At 44.2% G+C, this 19,994-nt stretch overlaps 1 protein-coding gene across 1 annotated transcript; it reads left to right on the top strand.

Annotated features, from left to right (window-relative positions):
* The first annotated feature begins 1,695 nt into the window (after positions 1-1,695).
* fgf24 (fibroblast growth factor 24) lies at positions 1,696-10,980 on the top strand. The gene is made up of 5 exons (XM_048263045.1): positions 1,696-2,567; positions 2,738-2,774; positions 6,232-6,409; positions 8,676-8,782; positions 10,166-10,980. Exons 1-5 carry the CDS (start codon positions 2,536-2,538, stop codon positions 10,442-10,444), a joined length of 633 nt encoding a protein of 210 aa, XP_048119002.1. The 5' UTR covers positions 1,696-2,535; the 3' UTR covers positions 10,445-10,980.
* Positions 10,981-19,994: the final 9,014 nt, after the last annotated feature.

Raw genomic sequence — 19,994 nt, 5'->3', positions numbered from 1 at the left:
TTAACAAAATGTTCCATTTCTGAGGATGTTGCCAAAAGCCGTTGTTACACTTGTGGACTTAACAATGTTAACAATGTTATTCTTTTCGGTTGTGATGTAAACTGAAGACACATAGAACGTTTTACTTGCTCTGCAAGTAAGTTGTTTATTCACCCAACACCTAATTCAATGGTTAATTTAGAACCATGTCTAATTTTTATTAAACTTTGTTTTTTTTTTTCAACAGTGTTTTAGAGAAATAAATTCATGGATTGCTTTCCATGTCAATAATTACCAACATCCCAGAGCCTACATAATGCAAGGACACAAAATAGTTGCTGATATTTATTTAGGCCACTATTTATGTATGTATTATAAACCCATACTTAATGTTGGTAGGTGTTTGTAATCAACCAATTTGTTATTCCATGTCTGTCAACAGACCAATCTTAGATGGACCAGTAATTGCTGGTTTCTGGTGGCATTTGTGGCATTAAGTGGTTTTCCTAAATTATAAATTTCCCTTCCTGAGGATGTATATGTTTTGTGATTTTATTGATTCATCCATGCTGTTTGTGTTGGATGATTTATTAATAAATTATTCCAGATTTATTTCTGGAGGTGAATGGACGCATTAACCGTAGCCTGCGTGTCATTGCCACTGATTTATTTTTTATGCTGTAGGCTGGTCGCAGGCCTCAACACTAGACATGCTGACGGATTTCACAATGCCGGATTTAAGGTGCTGCGCCATAATTGTTGTTTATAATACCCGTCGGTTTAATCACTTTCCCATCTCTTGTCATTCACATATTCCAGGCAACGCTTCAGCCTTCATTCCATCTGTCTGCTGATAAGCAATTTGGAGAGCTACCAAACTGATGCCTCAGGTAAAACTGATGAAAACACACAAGCAAAGCATGGACTAATGCCTGTTTATATTACGCAGGTTGTTGATTTTAATTTTAATATTATGTGCTGTGTGGATATGTGCATGCAGGTAATTTCTTTAGAGCCGTGCAGTAGCCTAATGCTAATATATCTTTTAACTAATTACCCCGAGGCTGTTGTCGAGGTCCTCTTGTCAAGTGGAACCCATGCCTAAAGGACACTTAGCGTAAAAGGAAGCTTTTAAATCCAATGTGAGAATAAACGCGAATCACCCAGTGGCTGAGATCGACGGGTGGTAAACCTAAAGTGGATCTTCACTGAGCGAATTTGGGTGGCTTTACAGGCATTCACACCTCCCGGGCATTTAAATGCGTAAGTTATAGCACAATATTGACAAAAAAATCGAGTTTGACAACAACTTGCATCTCAATGGTGTCTGGGAAAGCAACGCAGAATCAACAAACGCCAGGAGGTCCAATAAAGACCCCGAGGAGAAGGGAAGTCGACCAACAAGCTCATTTCGGATTATTTGAAGAACAAGCTGCAAAGCCTGTATTCAGCCTGACTGATGCGTCTTGATTATATAAACACATCTACGGGACATAATGAAAAATGTATTAGCTTTCAGGCTAATAATAGGCTAATGATAAAGATAATAATGCTAATAATACTAATTTTAGCAAGACTGGAGACGTATTAAGACATATTAAAACTTTGAACTGATTAAGACTGGTATTTTATCATCTACAATTTTATCACGCAACAACTCACGAATACGTTGTAAATTACACTGAAATCAAATTAAATCGCAGAGGGAATGTTGAGGAGGAGAAACCCAAGAAATTCGTATTCCACTGAACCAAGAAATTCGTATTCCTTTGAAAGCAACTGCCCTGCCACAATCATTTGAGCGAGGAAAAAAAACTCTCCCAAAACTGATGGTCTCTCAAAGATTACCCTATCAGGTGCAAACCGCTGACAAGTTTCCACCCACCACCAACAAAAAACCTCACTGTGCCCAAATCCTTAGCGGCAGATACTTCATTGACAGGCGTTACACCATCATCCGTGCTACAAGGACCCGTCGCAGCTCTGAATAAGGTTTTATACCAACACCGTTTGGATACACGTCAACTTTCAACACAAGACGAGGCATTAATCGCGGCGTCTTTTTTGACAGGTTTGGTCGGTATATAGAATTGTTCTTTGAGTCTATTTACCGCAAACTCCGCTGATTTAAGATCATATATGCAAGGTGTACGTTTAGATGTCCCCTGCAGCTACGGGCGGAATTGAGGTTTCTCTGATCTTTGGAGCAGCACCCTTGGGAGGACAGAGGTGCGCTCAGTGGAACAAGGGGCAAATTGAACCTTTCCGCGCTGCGCAAGTCTCCGCCGCGTACACCCTACAGAGGACCGTGGATCGAGGGGATTTGGGGAGGTGGAAACTTATTTGTAGACTACACTTATTCCACTGGATCGATCTTTTTGAACAAGGAAGCACCTAATGTTGCTTACAGAGGCGCAGTTGTACTTCATCTATTTATCATCACACTGGGATTCCAAAGCTCCTCCGGGATTCTTTGTATAAGAAGACTGGCGGGGCTTTCTTCGGCGTTTCTCGGGGCTTCAAACTGTGGAAACAGGTGTATTCGAGCAAGTCAAGATGTCTTTGCTACCTTCAAGGTTCATCTACGTGTAAGGATTCCATTTTTTAATTCCTTTCGATTCCTAAGGCTCGTACATTCTTGCCAATAGAAGTCGCTAAAAGCCAGCTTTCTGATGCCGACAAGGTACATATTTATTCAGTGTAATTAGGCCTACTCGTGATTTACCCCTCCTGTTCTCTCTCTTCCCCGTCCCTTCAGGTGTTTACATTTTCTGGTCCTCTACTTCCAGCTGCAGGTAAGCCTGTCAATTCTTTCAATTTCGCGGTTGTGCCGGGAGTAACGCATACGCATTGTTTTTGTGCATGCATCCGACATTCGTGACCTGTATACTATAATAATCTGAGTTTAATTGGAAATAAAATTGATTTAAATAATATCGTTAACACTTTCAAAAAAGCCTAGCAAGCACTTTGTAGATATTCTGGGATTTTCATGGTAGTCTATCTAGTCACCAAGTTTGTTGTAATTGAATCATCATTGGAAAAATTAAATATATATTTTATATGCCGTTTTTGTATGCGGTTCTGTTAGTCAGATACTATTAGCCTACTACACTTACAGTACAAGGAGAAGTAAAACTAGCACAACATGTTAATGTTATTTAAAAATGGGCGCACTGGGTTTACTCGAAAATCTTTCGTTTGTGCGTTTAAACAACGTCTGAAGTTTTACGCGCGAGTAGCCTATTGGACAAGTAATCATTCTAGATAGTCAAGTTATCATCATATATTTAGTATTTGTAAATGTTCTTTGCCCAAAATAAATGGCAATATGGCCATGACAGTTTCAAAAGATCATGTAGGATTTCTTGAGATATCACTATCACTAATATTGTGAGTTAATACAGTTATGAATTAATGCAGTAACTTTATTCGAGAATATGTAGAATATGCATGTATTCCAGACAGGGCAGTCGCGACAATAACAAGTATCCCAAAAGCCTGCATGAATTCTTCAAAATATGGTCTTAATGTGACATTTAGTCAAGATGCCACAATATGTGTGGTAGACATTTTGTTTTGAAATTAAAATGATTTTCAATAATTATTTTTTATTAATTGTATTCTTCATTAGGATAGCTATTTGAAACCTTCTCCAGAGTATGAGTGGGAGCCCTGTGACCATAATAAAAATAGTTGTTTTCCTCCAGAATGGTTAAAAGACAACCTGTAAACCAAATAATGAATCTTTAACACCAAACCATGAGACCAATGACAAAATACCCATATGTACATGTACAAGCACACCTCGGTGACAGACTAATTTTCCATAGCAAATGGGTCAAGGCCATGTCATTATAAAACCTTGCATTAGTATCTCATAATAAAAGGGCCATCTACAAAGACACCCCTCAAATAATGAACAAAAGCCTTGATTTGAAGAAAATGAGACACAACTGGGTTATGTAACGCTATGTGCTCAGTTTGTTCCAAAGGAGTTGGCACAAACAACAGCGTAGTGTAGGCCGTCTGATTTCTCTCCCTTTGTGCCAGTAATTACAATACTAGTGCTTTAATTGCAGCTTTCTGCCTGGTCAGATAGGCCATATAGATGTGTCCTTCCACATGCCTGATTGCTCTCATTGAGCTTTGCTATGGGTGCTTCAGTTGGGGGCTTTTGTTTTTATTCACATTAAACAAATAATAATAATAATAATAATAATAATAATAATAAAAAGATTTCTGTTGTATGGTTCTAAAATGAATGGGAGAAGATTTTAAGCAAAATGGTGAGTCTGCTTCTTAAACTTTGTAGGGCCGCTATGCTGGCTTAGGCCTCTCTGAGGCAGAGAACGTGTTGAGCTTCTTAGCAAGGATAGTGCCAATCGTTTGAAGTTCCAGTGATATCCATTTCGCTATGTTGTCTTTGAAGAGCGACAGCTTGATAAAAAAATGGGGGGGGGGGGAGCGTTTCGCATGGCTTTAACCTTAGCTCTCTGCATAGGCTTGCCTTTTTCCTTTTCTTGTTGAGATGCAACTGTCTACGAAACACACCTCTGTGTTTGTTTGGAGATGGGAAGATTTTGGTACAAATCCCTCAGAAGTGAAGTTTTCTTTTTTTCCCTCCCCCGACTTCTATCACTCGCTCTTGTGTGGGCTGGAGATGAGCTGGGGGAAATAGCCAGAATCTTGATAGGGTCCTGCACAGAGAGGCCGAGGGTCTGAAGCTGGCTGGGTGTCCGTCGCAGGGCTGTTGTTGATGGGCTGTGGATGTTATGGCTCTTGCCGTTGGCTGTGTGTTTTCTTGCGCTAAGGAAAGTTGTTTTGCTCTCAGTAAAAGGGGATCATGTATGTGGGGAAGTGCTGGTAGTAAAGGGATCATGTATGTGTGGAGGTGCTGGTAGTAAAGGGATCATGTATGTGGGGAGGTGCTGGTAGTAAAGGGATCATGTATGTGTGGAGGTGCTGGTAGTAAAGGGATCATGTATGTGTGGAGGTGCTGGTAGTAAAGGGATCATGTATGTGGGGAGGTGCTGGTCGGACAAAGGCCAGATAAACGTGTTTCTGTTTGAAGACTTATCCACAAAAAAGGGAGTTTCTTGTCTGCAGTTTCCCAGCTGTATGTTTCAAAGCTGGATTTGGATTTGTGGTTGGATTTATGTGACAATTTAATAAATACATATTAATAGCTAACAAAGTGTTTGTGTTGCATTTCAAGCCAATTTCAAAAACCCTTAACACCTCTTTTTGTATGGAGTAATCTTATTTAACAACTAGTTTGTGGAAAAAGTGGAAGTACATCAGATTCACCCTCACGCTAGATTTTTTTCCTCCTCCAGCATGAACACATTTCCCCCTCTCAGTCACTAAATGTCATTAATTTGCTGAGGTTAAAATAACACGGAGTCAGAGTATGTAATGTGTATATAATTAGCCACCCGAGAGAGGCCACATAAAAGCCCATTACTATGTAATTACTGCTCGATACAGCAGGGGAACTGGAGATTGGCTCGAATTGAGATTCCAGGGGCTTTGAAAGTATACCTTTCTTCCCCATTCCTCCGTACATGGCATGGATGACAGACTTGCAGACATGCTTTGGGATGACTGGAAGTTTTTTTTTTTCTCTTTTTTTCATTCTTGGTTCTCAGGTAGCTGGAAGGAGAGGGCCAATGAAGACAGACATAAAGTGAGAACTTTCTGAATGGGAGTGTGTGTTATGCTGAAAGAATATGCTCCCACGAGCGTGCGCGTCTGTGTGTGTGTGTGTGTGTGTGTGTGTGTGTGTGTGTGTGTGAGAGAGAGAGATTTATGAGCCGGATTCTATCCTGGGGCAGATATTTGTTTGATGATAGTGTAACAGGTCTGGATGCTTCAGGTGTATAATTGCTAGTGGCTTGCTGTTGGAAACGGAGTAGTGGTTTCACAACTTGTCTCCTGGCACCTCCTGCTCACCTGCCTGCCTGCCTGCCTGCCTGGGCTCAGAATAGCACCCGAGAGAAACATGTCCCAATCATGCTCCATTTCCCTTCAATGCAACCAGAGCCCTCGCATGAGCTCCGGGGTTTTGGTGCCATGCAGAAGGGCTCACCTGGTTTAAGTCTAACATTTGTTATGTAATGGTTGACTGTAGACGATCTGTTTTTAGACGAGGGGGATGGATTACTGAATTGAAGAGTTAGGTCCCTTAAGACCCTGGCGTGTCTCAGACTATTTATGGCGGATTTTTGTTTTGTTTGTGTGTTTCTTCAGGAATCCCAGCAGACCGCGCCTGACTTCCGGATCATCATCGAGAACCACACCAAGAACCCGGACGAGCTGAGCCGCAAGCAGACGCGCAGCTACCAGCTCTACAGTCGCACCACTGGCAAGCACGTGCAGATCTTGGGCAAGAAGATCAACGCCAATGGAGACGACGGGAGCAAGTACGGTACGGGAGCGTCGCTGTGTCACGTCTAGTAGTCTACATGTCGTCTCTTTTGAGCGTTGCTGTGTCACGTCTAGTAGTCTACATGTCGTCTCTTTTAAGCGTTGCTGTGCCACGTCTAGTAGTCTACATGTCTTTTTTATGCGTTGCTGTGCCACGTCTAGTAGTCTACATGCCGTCACTTTTGCCATGAATAATGCCACCATGCCAAACAGCAGCAGGCACAAATGGTGTACGTGCAGGTGACCTTTCTCTGCACCAGTTTAGCAGAGCTCTGTTGCCAGGCTTATCCTGCTATGTTGGTTTATGCCATTGGGGAATGGCATTCTGGGATATCATATGTAGGAGTGAGTGCTCTAGCAGCACTGCTGGACTTATTCAGTGAGGTTGGATCAGGTGAACACTGAGGTTTTGTGGCAGTCGTCCATTTCATGTTACACTAAGCGGTGTTGACTGCGTCAGCCACACAGAGCAGGCTGGCTAGGAGTTACTCATGGCAGCTGCGTGTCTGTGCCCAGGGTGTCCCACTAGTGTTGGATGAGCGACCTTTGGTATGCGCGAGGCATTGTTGCTCAGCTCATTGAATGGTAGCAGATGTGTGGCGCTAGCCTGGCGCCGTCTGATGCAGTCTGGGTTAAGCAGTAGCTTTTTTTATTATTGTGTTTATGAAGTGATAATTCTGTGTCTATTGCTGCTGGAAACATTACACACACAGTTACTTCACATTTAAATGATGTGCTTGTGAACTATATGACATGTTACTAGAGTTTCTGTCTGAAAGTTATATGCCATCTGGGATAACATAATTTATCCTGCTGTTTGAGGCAACAGAGGTCCTTTCAATTATCCTTGGCTTAAATGATGCTTAAAGGATAGAAAGGATTCCTCACACAGTATTAGTTTTAATTGAGAGGTTGTCAGGTATTAATCTCCACATTAAGGCCAAACTTTAGTCACCTCAGTAAGAATAATGGGAGACTTAAAACTGCTTGTAATATGATTTAATATGCCCAGTAAAGCACTCTATGTGGTGGAGAGTCTGTATTTTGTGGTTGATAATTGATCTCTTTTGCTTGTAACAACACTGCAAAAGGTTAAGCCCTGACACCGTGTTGCCTGTGGACTAGGCCTCAGAGTCAGGTGGGTGATGGTGTTGAGGCGGCCTCTTACAGGTGTACTTCAGCACACTTTGGATGCAATGCAATTGTGCAGAATGGCTCTGCATAGTGTGCCAAGCACAAGCCAGGGGTCTCCCAGCTCTCTGACCACCCCCACACCACCACCACTTCCCCATCACCTCTCCCATTTGTATTCCTAACAACATGGCTCCAATGCACGGCCTTTGCATATGTTTCAGCTTTCATCTCTGCACAGTTCTCGCCAGAGAGAAAGATCGGTTCTCACTTCCATTGACGGAGGCACTCCGCTGAAACTGGTTCTCCCACTCACTGCTCTCTGCTTGGTGTTTTTGAGGGGGACGATTTCAGTGACCCCCCCCTCCACACACACACACACACACACACACTCACGCACACACACAGCACCCTCTCCATCCTCCCCTTCTCCTTTGAACAATGCTGAATAGCCCTGTGTGTTAAACAAATGGATCATCTTAACTTTTTGATTGAGTGAGCACAGACTGAAGGCAACTTGAAACCCAATCCCAAGGGATCTTAACCGCTCCGAGAAGCTTGGCAGATCCCTTCTCCAGAGCCGAGTGGGGAAACAAAGGTGACTAAACAGGAGAAAAAAGGAGGGAAGAGAGAGGGAGATAGAGAGAGAGAAGGAGAAAGAGAGACTGTGAGAAAGAGGAGGGCACCTTAAACAATGCCTCCCAGCTGACTCTGGCCTGTATGTAGTCCAACTGCGCCAGATCAGCCCCAGACCTGGGCCACGTCCCCACCAGCATCTGGGTATCAGTTCTGGACGCCACGCTGCTGGGCAGGCGGGCATTCTCTGGTGCTCTCTGCTCTCATTCATCTGCAGCTGTCCTCATATTACCAGCCATGTTTTACGCCAGCTGTTTCTCGGTGCTTCATCCGTATAAATAATTACACTGAGCGGGCCATTCTAATGGCTTTAAAGCCCATTAAGCGCGGCTCCTTTTCTCTCGCGTATTGCTGTGATGTGTGGTGGACGAGGTGAGCAGATCATTACCGTCCTCCGAGCCAGTGCGTTGCAGGAATGTCTCTGGAGCCATTAGTAAAATGTGTTTGGTCTCTCTCTCTCTCTCTCTCTCTCTCTCTCTCTCTCTCTCTCTCTTGTGCAGCCCTGCTTGTCGTTCAGACCGAGTCGTTCGGGAGCCGGATTCGAATACAGGGGAAGGAGAGTGGCTACTTCATCTGCATGAACAAGAATGGGAAAATTATAGGAAAGGTACAAAAACGCCTCTGAATCTTTGTGTGTGTGTGTGTGTGTGTGTGTGTGTGTGTGTGTGCGCATACATAGCCTTGTACAAAAGGATACACCCTGTATAAATCATTATAAGCCAATGGCTGTTATACTTTCTCTCCAATTGAAAGAGGTGGCGTTACGCAATCTCCTCTGTTTGTTTGGCTTCCAATACACCAATTACATTATGTTCACTGCAGTTATGAGGTCAATGCATTGAGGCCTCATTAGTACTACATTAGACATTAGTCACTGGTCAATACTCGTGTAGCATCACTTTATCTGTGGCTACTGTAACCTGACCGACAGTGCGCTAGTCAAGGAGAGACACGGATAGATTTGTTAATGCAAAACAAAGTAGACACTAATTGCAGGGTAAAGTGCGTCACAGATGTCCAGACAACCACAAAAGAAGCACAAGGAAAAGATTGTTATGTTGATGTCTCGTCATCATGTGTCATCATCATCTGTCACTCGAGTCAAAACAGTATTTTCTTTCATATGGACCAATCTTCCATAATATAATGTAAACAGCACTGTCTATATAGTCCAATGCTGATGGTGTGTGTGTGTGTGTGTGTGTGTGTGTGTGTGTGTGTGTGTGTGTGTGTGTGTGTGTGTGGGTACCCTCAATTTGGAAATGAAACTACGTATGAAAATTTTCAGCTGGCTGGCCCTTGGTGAAAACGTCTTGTTTTGTTTCCATACTGTAGTGTTCACCACACCGCAAACACGTTTTGATACGGAAAGAAAAACACCCACTTTTTTCTCTCTCATTGTGGCCAGTGCATTCCATCTCCCACTGCCTTGTTTGATACAGACTAAAAATACTAGCTGGGTCACAATTTCAGGGCCCTCTTGGCACAAGCCTGTGTGTATGCAGGGGCCTGGACTGATCTACAATGTATACATAAGGCAGGAATGAGGTCTCAAACAGTAAGGATCTGTGTTAACAGCACATACCGTCATTGAAATGCCTTGGGTAGAATTTCTCAGGAGACCAAACTAGCGTAGGCACCTTTGGCTCAGCTGAAATCAAGTGGAAGATTCATGTCTGCCTGTATCTCAGTGTCCATATCCCATTAGTCTGATGCACTTGTTTCTCTGGCCACATTCTAGATTAAAGGTAGATTCTATCTAGAACAATCACTCTTAGCCCATTCTTTGGGTTGTCTTCAGACGTTGGCTGTTTACCTTTCTACGTGTTTTAAATCAAGTGAAGTCTCATTGCCTCATCCCCCATTACTTATTTTAAATGAGACGGGAGGGCTTGGGCGATTGTGTTAATCAAGGTCTTGAGAAGAGCAACAACAGGTGGTAACCGTCTAACGTGCTGCTCTGCCCCAACCCCTTTTCTTCTCTGTGCAGCGCGAGGGGTCGAGCCAGGAGTGTGTCTTCGTGGAGGAGTTTCTGGAGAACAACTACACAGCGCTGGTCTCGGCCCAGTACAAAGGCTGGTACCTGGGCTTCAACCGCAAGGGCCGGCCCAAGAAGGGCTCTCGGACGGCACAGACGCAACAGGAAGTACATTTCATGAAACGCTCCCGCCAGGGCAAAGTGGACCCTCAAGAGGAGTTCCGTTTCACCACAGTAACCAAACGGACGCGAAGGGCAAGGCGCTTAAAACCCAACCCCAAGACGAACTGACACCAGTGATAGTCAAGCATGCACTGTTTCCAAGGAAATCTGCTCTTGCCTTAAACGACTTAAAGACTATTGTTATAAAAAAAGATGGATATGGGAAAAAACAATTAAAAAAAAAAAAATCAAAGATGTTTTATTTTTATATTTCAGGAGCATTGAATATCTCCCAACTGTTGAATGTTTCTGGATTGTTGTAATTGTTATAATGTGACTGCGTTGTTATTTATACTGGGCAAACTAAGGAGGACAACACAAATCTAAAATCTCCCGCTTCGACAAGTTTACAGCAGAAGGCCTCTTTTTGGGCTTTGGGATGGAGAAGAGTGTCAAGCATGAAAATGTCACACAAAATCAAAACAACCACAAAAAAACACCTGTTTGTTTAATTTGTGTTTTTTCTGAGTCAACAAGGATCCAACATTTTCCACTGGAACTCGGACACTACAGAGGTGGAATCGAAGACAGACTACAGTAGCTTGTGACCCACTCTCCTTAGGAAAAGGCACAGCTTTGAGTGCAATATTTTGAAGGCCCCCCCTCACCCGCCACATCTCCACTTTCCAATCCCCCACCCCAATGGACGGCCTGCTGGGCTTCCTGCACCTCTCTCTCTCCATGGATATGTTCCTCTGGACATGCAGACTCACGGCGCATTCAGGATAGAATGTGCTGAACACTCTGGGGACTCAGATTGATCTGTGTCTTTGATACGACCTCGGATTCATTTGAGAGCACTGACCGCAACAACACGTCCAGCCTGTGGTCAGTGGTGACTGTCATCCTGCTCAGACACACAAAGGGGACGGCTGGAGTTGAAACGACTGAAGAACTTGTGTCCTTGTAGATGTAACTTAACGACACATTGACCTGGCAGGTCTGGACATGGTGGTCAGACACAGTAAGAGCTTAGTCACTTACTTACCGGCACTCGCCAAGTTGTGTATCCCCCTTCATAACATCAAAAATGTATGACAGTGCACTATGCCACCATTCTCTCTGCCCTCTCCTGCCAAATTATCAACAATATAACATTTAACTTAATCACTTCCCTTTCGGATAAACACCTGACAACTACCTATTTTAAGGTGGCAGTCTTCATCTTTATAAATGTCTTTACTAAAGTAAGTGTCTGAAGTAAGTGAGACCTCTCAAGGCTGGTCGGGTCATTCGTCTGGTCACCCTGTGCCCTTTAGATCTGTGTCTCGGAAAGATGGTTAAGACATTCCCTAGCCCTCCAAGCCAGTAGGACTGACCCCCTAATCTACTGAGTGTTCATTCAGTGGTTTAAAAAGAACCAGAGCTGTTTAGACTCAAGACTTCCATCACTTAGAGCGAGGGCCTTATCCCCTCTGACAGGAAGAGCTGTAGTCTGTATATTTGTCACCTGTCCCTTGGACAGGATTTGTACAAGATACTACTAACAACATGACACATTTATGAATTTAAAAATGTATGCAAAAAAGTAATTTTATGACTATTATAAAATATTTATTGCCTTTCTCTGTAAATACAACTTGATGAATTTATTTGACCTCTGTTAATAAAAAATGAACTATATTTAAAACATTTTATGTGTTGGCCTAAGGCTATGCTGCAGTGGCTGTCAGTGCGATGAACAAAGCACCTTATCAGAAATCTCTCCCCATTTGGAGGTTTATGTCAAACACATTTTTGTTAGATTCCTTTGGACTGTGTAGAATATTTTATGGACAGGCCATGAACAGGCTCCTGAAATTTATATCTTAGTAGTACAGTCTCTGGAACACATATTTTTCAAGCAGCCAAGTTATGCGCCTTTCATATACAAATCCGAGAGTGTGAACCTATTCGCTCATGGTGCCTTGTGGAGGTGATCCTGCAGAACTATGCGGAATTGCAGCATCACCCAAGCAGCAGGCTTCCGTTGAAATGGAAACACACTGATAGCGCTGGGGTGTTTATTATATCTAGACAAATCTGTGTGAACAAGGAAAACATGACACAAGCTACTCTGAGAAAAGACTTTTCTCTTAAAAACATCCTGTATACTCCGCACAGAAATACCAGCTATGTGCCTAAACATAGCTTGTAATCATACAAAAATGCTCTTATGAAAGGGTCATTTTGTAATTACAGAAGAATATCTTTTCATGTTTATGTTTAATTGTTAGTCACTGTGAATGTGTGCAAAGATAGTTTGCCTTTTCTGATATCCTATGTATGTTTTACACGCAAAGAGAAACCAAAGCACACATTTAGAGATATGAACAATGGCACTGATATGACCTCTTACTTGGCATTGAGGAATGCAGCATACATATTTCACATTGTAATTCATGTTTTCTAACAGCTGAAACATATTTTAGTTGTGAGCAAATATACATAAATGGACAAGACAGCATAGCTAATCCTGAATCAAGCCACCTGCTTGAGTTCGGCTGATTTATCCATTGCAATGTCCAGGAGGGTGGTCCCAACTCCTCGACACTACTCCAGAGGGGCTTCCAACTAAATGAAGGAAAGGATAAAATGCCTCTAGCTAGCTACCACCTGTGAGTTATTGGCCGCTCCATCGCATCCTCATGGGGGAAAATGTACATTTGTGAACTCTGGCTGAGGGACCATTATTAAATCTTCTGTTACTAAGTTTGCTTTTCTTCCTTTTTATCCTGCTTTCTTTCTTTTGTTTTTTTTTTACTCCCCAAGAAACTGTTAAGAGCCTTCTTTTGGCAAACCTATTTGAGACATTTTTTCCCCTGACTGAAGAGAAAAAAGAGAGGGGGGGTAAGAGGAATGTGGACTAGCATGTCTTATAATGTTGTGCTCTGGAATGGTGTTTACGGGAGCCGTCAGGCTGAAAGATGGCAGTTTTGAGGAAAAAATGCCTTTTGTTTAGGTTCCCGCTGATGTTATCAGGACCCCTCCAGCCCCGCCACCTACAGCACGCAGAGATGAGGGGATGGCATCGGATTTAGTTGTCTCTCTGCCACTGACAGATCTCTCTCTCTCCCTCTCTCTCTCTCTCTCTCTCTCTCTCTCTCTCTCTCTCTCTCTCTCTCATTCTCGTTCTCTACAGAGTTTAAAAGTACTGTGTGATATGTGGCCCAGAGTTCTCCGCTAACACCGTGCTGGCGTCCAAGTTCTCATTACTCAAAATAGACAGTGCTGAGAAAAATGCTGGTTTTACACACAGCAGCCCATGCCTCTGTCTGCAGAGAGAGATAGAGAGACAGACAGAGAGAGAGAGAGAGAGAGAGAAGGAGAGAGAAAGACAAGACAAGCTCATGTTTTCTTAAAACTTGATTTCAATTTTAGCTATTCCAGGTAGTAAGGAGTATTAGAGGGGGCTTTAAAACTTCACTTCAGAAAGCAGTTGATTATTTTGTTATCAGTTCTGAGGTTGTGAAATGTTAACCATGTTATGAAATAATGAAATAATTGAATACGTCGTAAACAAGGCACTTAGCCTAAGACCTCATGACATGTAGGGAGTTCGTAATGACAGTGGCCAAACATGCTCCAGACAAGCGCAGTGAAGTCCAGACATACTAAAATTAAAGAACAGAGCAAATTTAGCATAGGCCTCCCGCCAGCTTTTTCCTCCTTTGACTTAACCTTTGATCAGTGGAGGATGTCCTTGGACAGGACCCAGGAGCTCCACAAACGCAACATCAAATCCCTCTCCAGTGCCCTCCTTTTGAGGACAGTCCCTATGAACTCACCGCCGGAGACCCACCGCCTTTCAGACGGCCAGGAGTCGCTTTGTGACTCCTGAAAGGGCACGGAGACAAAAAAAGAACACCACTAGGTCCTCTCTTCTCTCTCTGTTCTCTCCCCTCAGTGATTCAGGGGTCATGAAGATTGGCTTTGTACTTCAGAGGGAATGGGAGCTTGGAAGGGTGCGGTCACCTCGGGCCCCGCACAGCAAAGTGACCCCCTTACCTGCTGGGGAAGCATTTATTTTATTTTTTTTATTGGCTCACTTTTAGAGGTAAACATATAAATAGAGTTAGACTCCGAGGAGCTCTGCGGTTGCTGTCACTGTCAGGCAAACAGCAGTGCGAGGCAGCGGAGACTCACTCGGCAGACGCATGTCAGGGGAGACAAACCAGAGCGTTCCCTGCCAGTGCAACCCTCAGCAACCACATACTTAATAAAAAAGCCATGTCAACAGAATTTCTCATGGTGGCCCATCGTTTGAAACATAGAACAACCTTTGTCTCCTTAAAATATAACTTCACTTTTCTTCTGGTCTGTGAAGGAAAACATGCGCAACCAAAATAATGGCTGACCTCTAATATAATCATGACTGTCACAGTTGTGTTGTTCTTGCTGCGTCCCACCAGACACCCACAAGCTTTCGTCTCCCTGTTAAAATGAGACCGCGCTTCGCTCCCTCTCTCGCCCTCGAAAACCTACAGTGAGCGTTTTGTGAATCTCACCACTTTTTACGACTGTCCTTGTGCATACAGCTGAGTCGTGTTTTCGCAGGCTTATAAATATGCTTACATGCCATCCCCGAAGGCCTGGGCTTCACACAAGATGTTTGGATTATTTTGATGGGGGCGCATGCCATGTATAGGCCGCCATTGCAGCTATTATTCCCTGTTTAGCCCAGGGTTCCTTAAGGCGACCACAGTCACTACACACCTCCGCGTGGGAAAACCAAACAGTATTCACGGGATGACATTTTCCAGAACCCTTCATCTGTTTCAGGCGCAGTGACAGTGAAGAGAGGGAAACCTGTTAAGTGGCAAGTTGTCTGTGTTGATGAATTAATGTAATGCAAACATTTTTTGAACTGACCCATTTTGTCCAGACTTTGCACCTAATGTGGCTAATAGATTTAATAGTTTTCTCGTGTCTTGCGAGGGCAGTCAGGCTCAGCTGCAGTCACCTATCAGTGTCTTTCTGACATGGATGGACTCCAGATTAATGCTTTTGCTGCAAAAGTGCAGAAAAGCTTTGTCTTTCACTGGTATAAGACCTAGATCACAGCCTATCGCTGCAAAAGTTAAAATGACACAAACTGCTGTTGTTGTGCAGGTCTATGGAGTCGCTCACCAGAGCAGTGAAGCATTTCCTTGCTTCGGCTGACCAGCACTGCAAGGGTTAACTCCTGTGGAGTCGAACAATGTTCAGAATATCAATGGGGTTATTGGACCCATACCCTTACAGATGCAAAGCTTGTAGCTCAGCACAACGTGTTACAACAATGGCTTAGACATAATTGGGACTGTTTACATCTGTAGGTCAAACACTTCAAAACCCTTAAAAGACAGGTTTATGTGTAAACAGAAGAACAGAGGCTGTAACAGAAACAGATTCGTTTGGCAAAGTTCCCGTGTTTTCTTTTTTATATCCCGGCTGATGAAAATGGCCAAAAGAACTTTTCTGTCATGATTGATACATTTCACCGCACTGTTTGTGCGTAAGATTAGATGTGTGATAACACAATGTACTCGGCGGTATTTATATGTGTGTATGTTGACCTTACTCTGTATGTTTGTCTATGTGGTTTTGGAACAGAAGTTGGAGGGCTGATGGGAGTGGGTGTGTGTGTGTGTGGGGGGTGGGGCTGATGGGAGTGGTGTGTGTGTGTTGGGGGTTGGCTGATGGGAGTGGTGTGTTGTGTGTGTGTGTGTGGGGGGTGGTCGGTGTGGGGCTGGGGCGGGGCGGGGGGAGGTGGACTCTTCCAATCCTGCTTTGAGCTTTCATGCGTATCTCTTAACAGCCTTGGCAGAACCTGCTGCCCCTTTCTCCCCCCTCCATCCCTCTCCAGTCCCGTCCCCCCTCGCTGACGGAGAGGGCCTGCAGAGGGCCGCCCGGGGCCCAAAAGACCCCCCCCCAACCCACACACACACACACACACACACATACACACACACACACACACACACACACACGCACACAGAAGCAGCTGCCAGGTGACTCACCTCATTAGTTGCGGCCCTTTCGCCCATTCTCTGGGCTCCTCATTGTCTTGAGATATGAGATGAGCCTTTGTTGGGCTGCGCTTCGGCCTCTTTTCCTCCCCTGGGCAGGGCCCATAATTAGTGCTTTGCGCTAGGCGTATTTTCTCACAGAGCCCCGACACAATTAATCAGCACTTTCCCACCAATGGCAAAAGCCTCTTGACTCTTTCAAGGCCAAAGTGGATTTATTTGGCTCCCAAAAGAGGGGTGATTTCTGAGATTTTTTTGTTTTGTTTTTTCAGTCCGGAGTCCGGACTATTTTGTGGGCAGCAGCACAGAACAACATGAAAATATTAGTTGATGTCAATCAAAACTATACATATCAACAAGTACCAATTACAAACAAGCAACTGGTCTTCCCTCAACAGTACAGTTGAATTTATATATCACTTTTAATGGTGTAACTCAACTAATCAGAATCGCACCTTAGTAAATTTCCAACACATCAATTTGAGAATAAGGTATTGGAGCATCTGATTATTTGTTTTTAGTGACTTCCCAAATAGTATCAACTGTTGTTGTCTGTTGTTGTTTATGTCCATGAAGGAAGCCTGTAGCGGTCCAGGGCGGTCCAGCTAAGGTCCCCCTGTCTGTCCCCCTCTTGGACCCTCAATTAGCATTTCGGCTTATTCATCTGTGAGAACCAGTCAGACAGCGGCAGCCAACAAGGAACACAACAGACAGACAACAAGGAAGATGGCTCCTTTGTGGTTATTTTTATTTTGGTGTCCAATAACAAAAACAACTGTTTTTCCACTTAGCATAAGGTATATCACAAGGTGCGGAGGTGCAAAGAATTGTCAAATAGTGATATTCTGATGGTGTGATGATTTATTGAAGGTTTTTACCAACAAAAGGATACATTTACAATACATTATACATTATACATTTACATACTAGAAAATTTTATAATGTCAGAGGTTCTACATCTATTTGTAACCGACAGTAAACATAACCGTTTTGATATCAACAAAGCAAAAACAAACAATATTGACCTTCATTTTCTCCTACCTTAATAAAGTCAAGTATTGTGAGTCATTATTGTTAAATCCTGTCACTGTTTTTTGATTAAGTAAATCACACATGATTCAAGAGAAACTTGTGTGGTGGACTTTTGAATAAGTGAGACAAATGAAATCAAGTCAACGTGGTCTTGCTAATTTGGCCTCTGTCACCTGTCAGAAAGGTGCATCAGTGGTTACTGAACTCCCTGAGCCTCAAGGACTGTGGACAACAAGCTCATTCTAGCGGAGCTGCCACTGGGCTAATAGGCAATGGAATTCTTTCTTTTTCAGCTTTCTGGAAGACACCTCCCAGGCCAAGACTGAGGGAGGATGAAAAAGATAGTGACAAAAGGTTAGAGAGAGAGAGAGATTTTTTACCAACAAAAGGATAGAGAGAGAGAGGGGAACAGCGAGATTAAACAGAAGCAAGAGAAAGAGACAAAGAAAAAAAGAACAACACAAGCAGACCTTTCACCTGAGGTCGAAAGACTGCTCCACGACTGCTGATGCGACATATGTTTTCATGAGCCAAGACAAGCATTCTGTCATTGTGGCTGCTCTCCAAAACTAATGATGTCAAGTGATTCCCTAACAAAATCCTCTTTTTAAAAAGAATGAAAGAGGGAGGGTGGCAGGGGGGTTGGGTCATGAGAGTGGGATGGGGCGGTGGGTGGGCGGTCGGCAAAAGGAAGCACACTGCGGTCCCAAGCCAAACGAAAAAACGAACTTGATGTGCCCCCGAAGACCCTACTAGATTTTTGCCGTCTGCCAAGTCCTACCCCTCGCCACTATCATATCAGTGGACAGAGAGAAAAGGGCTCACTTTTTATTTACACGGCCCCTTATTGCCCGAATATTGCCTTTAATTGCTGTCCCGGATTTCCCGCGTCCATGAGGGGGGGTCAGAGAGGATTAATCAAAGTAATGGAGCATAATGGTGTCTCAGAATGCCCCCCCAAACCACCACCCACCAGCACCACCACCACCACCACCCAAGTCCCAGGTCAGGGGTGGGACAATGTGGACGCTCAGCTACTTAGCTTCTTTTGCAACTTTGTGACAAAATCTGTTTGCCCAACACCAATTAGGATGGCTCTCTGTGCGCTCCGGTGAATGGGGTTGATGGAGGAGGTCGACCAGCGAGTTGACAGGTCCCCTGAGCAGGAACAAGCCGCCCTGTGTCCTCGCCCCGATAATTGGTGTCCCTTGCAATGTGCCGTTTCCCAGGGCCTGCGCTTTGTGTCCCCGCGGCAGGCCTAAATGAGAGGAATCAGGGCTTTAATGGGATTCCTGTGGGTTTTAAACAAACAGAGCGCAACCCCCTACTGCTGTGCATGGTGCAGGGACCAGCGGGGTGCCTAAAGCAGGGCTCCGAGTCCGAGCGCACGGACACCGGGGCGGGTGGACGAGAGCACGGAGGCCAAATGTAACATGACGCAGTGATCGTGTTGTTTCTGGACACTTAGGAACACTCTTTGGTCCCACTGAAAACACAGTGACTGAGGATTACGCAGGGATGGTGGAGAGAAAGCAACAACTGTTGGAGATGGTCAATTGTATTTGTGGGGACACTGGTTGGAAATGGCCCTTTGCATCTTTACAAACTGTTTTCTGAAGAGATTTAGCTTCGCTGTCACTTTGAAAGTGTGGACCCCAACCCATTTTTATTACAGAGCAGATGGTAAAGTCAATTCAGTTTAATTTCATTATTTTGTAGTCTGTCATTAACAACAGACTACAAAAGCCTACTTAAGTCTACTTAAAGTCTACAACTCAGCTGAAAAATGTGTTTCAACTTCCACGTCTTTAGACAACTGAAACAACTAATGAAGTAATGAGTCTTTCCTGTGAAGAGCCGGCCGAGATGCAGATGGCCATCTCAATGAAAGTCAGATGTGTCTCTGTGCAAACAAACGAAAACCACTCACCGCTGGGCAGCTCAGACAACACAGTCCATTTCGCTAGCAATTAAATTAAAGCAATTCATTAAACGCTCACAGCCTTAAGTATACTCTCTCTCTCTCACACACACACACACACACACACACACACACACACACACACACACACACACACAGGGCTGTGTGGCCTCTCTGTTCCTTTGATAAGGCTTTGAGGAGGATACAAAAGGGTGTTATTAACGTGCTGTTGATGGTGTGCCTCTAATGTGTTTGCCTTGAGTGGAGTGAGCAGGATTAGCTCCTTTGTGCTGCCCTCTCTGGATCACACACTACCGGACTTTGAAAGCACACTTGCCCTCCGCGCTTAAACACACACTCACACACTCTCTCACTCAGACACAGCCACTCACGCACACACACTCAGTACACAGACACACATCCCCCCACCCACACACACACTTGAGGAGATCTATTTCAACACTCGGTCACTTGCCCTCACTGATGGCCACTGTGATGTGTGTGCCGTCCTGTTCACCCGACACACAAACAGACACACATTCACACACACACACACACACGGCATGTTTGAACAAAGCCCCAGGGGTCAAGGTGAGGAATCACCCAAATCAAATACGGCTCGGCCAGGGTGCATGGGGACCGCTGACCCCTGGCTGACAGACCTGCGGCAATGGCC

This window comes from Alosa alosa, chromosome 14 (assembly GCF_017589495.1).
Source record: "Alosa alosa isolate M-15738 ecotype Scorff River chromosome 14, AALO_Geno_1.1, whole genome shotgun sequence".
Classification (NCBI taxonomy): Eukaryota; Metazoa; Chordata; class Actinopteri; order Clupeiformes; family Clupeidae; genus Alosa; species Alosa alosa.
Note: the sequence above shows the minus strand (reverse complement) of the source record. Positions and strands in the feature narration are given on the sequence as shown.

Bases quoted from the DNA above. Each gene is read 5' to 3' on its own strand.
- fgf24 (XM_048263045.1), top strand. From the start codon at position 2,536: ATGTCTTTGCTACCTTCAAGGTTCATCTACGT. The intron at 2,568-2,737 runs GTAAGGATTCCA...CCGTCCCTTCAG, and splicing joins CCTTCAAGGTTCATCTACGT to GTGTTTACATTTTCTGGTCC. The intron at 6,410-8,675 runs GTACGGGAGCGT...TCTCTTGTGCAG, and splicing joins AGACGACGGGAGCAAGTACG to CCCTGCTTGTCGTTCAGACC.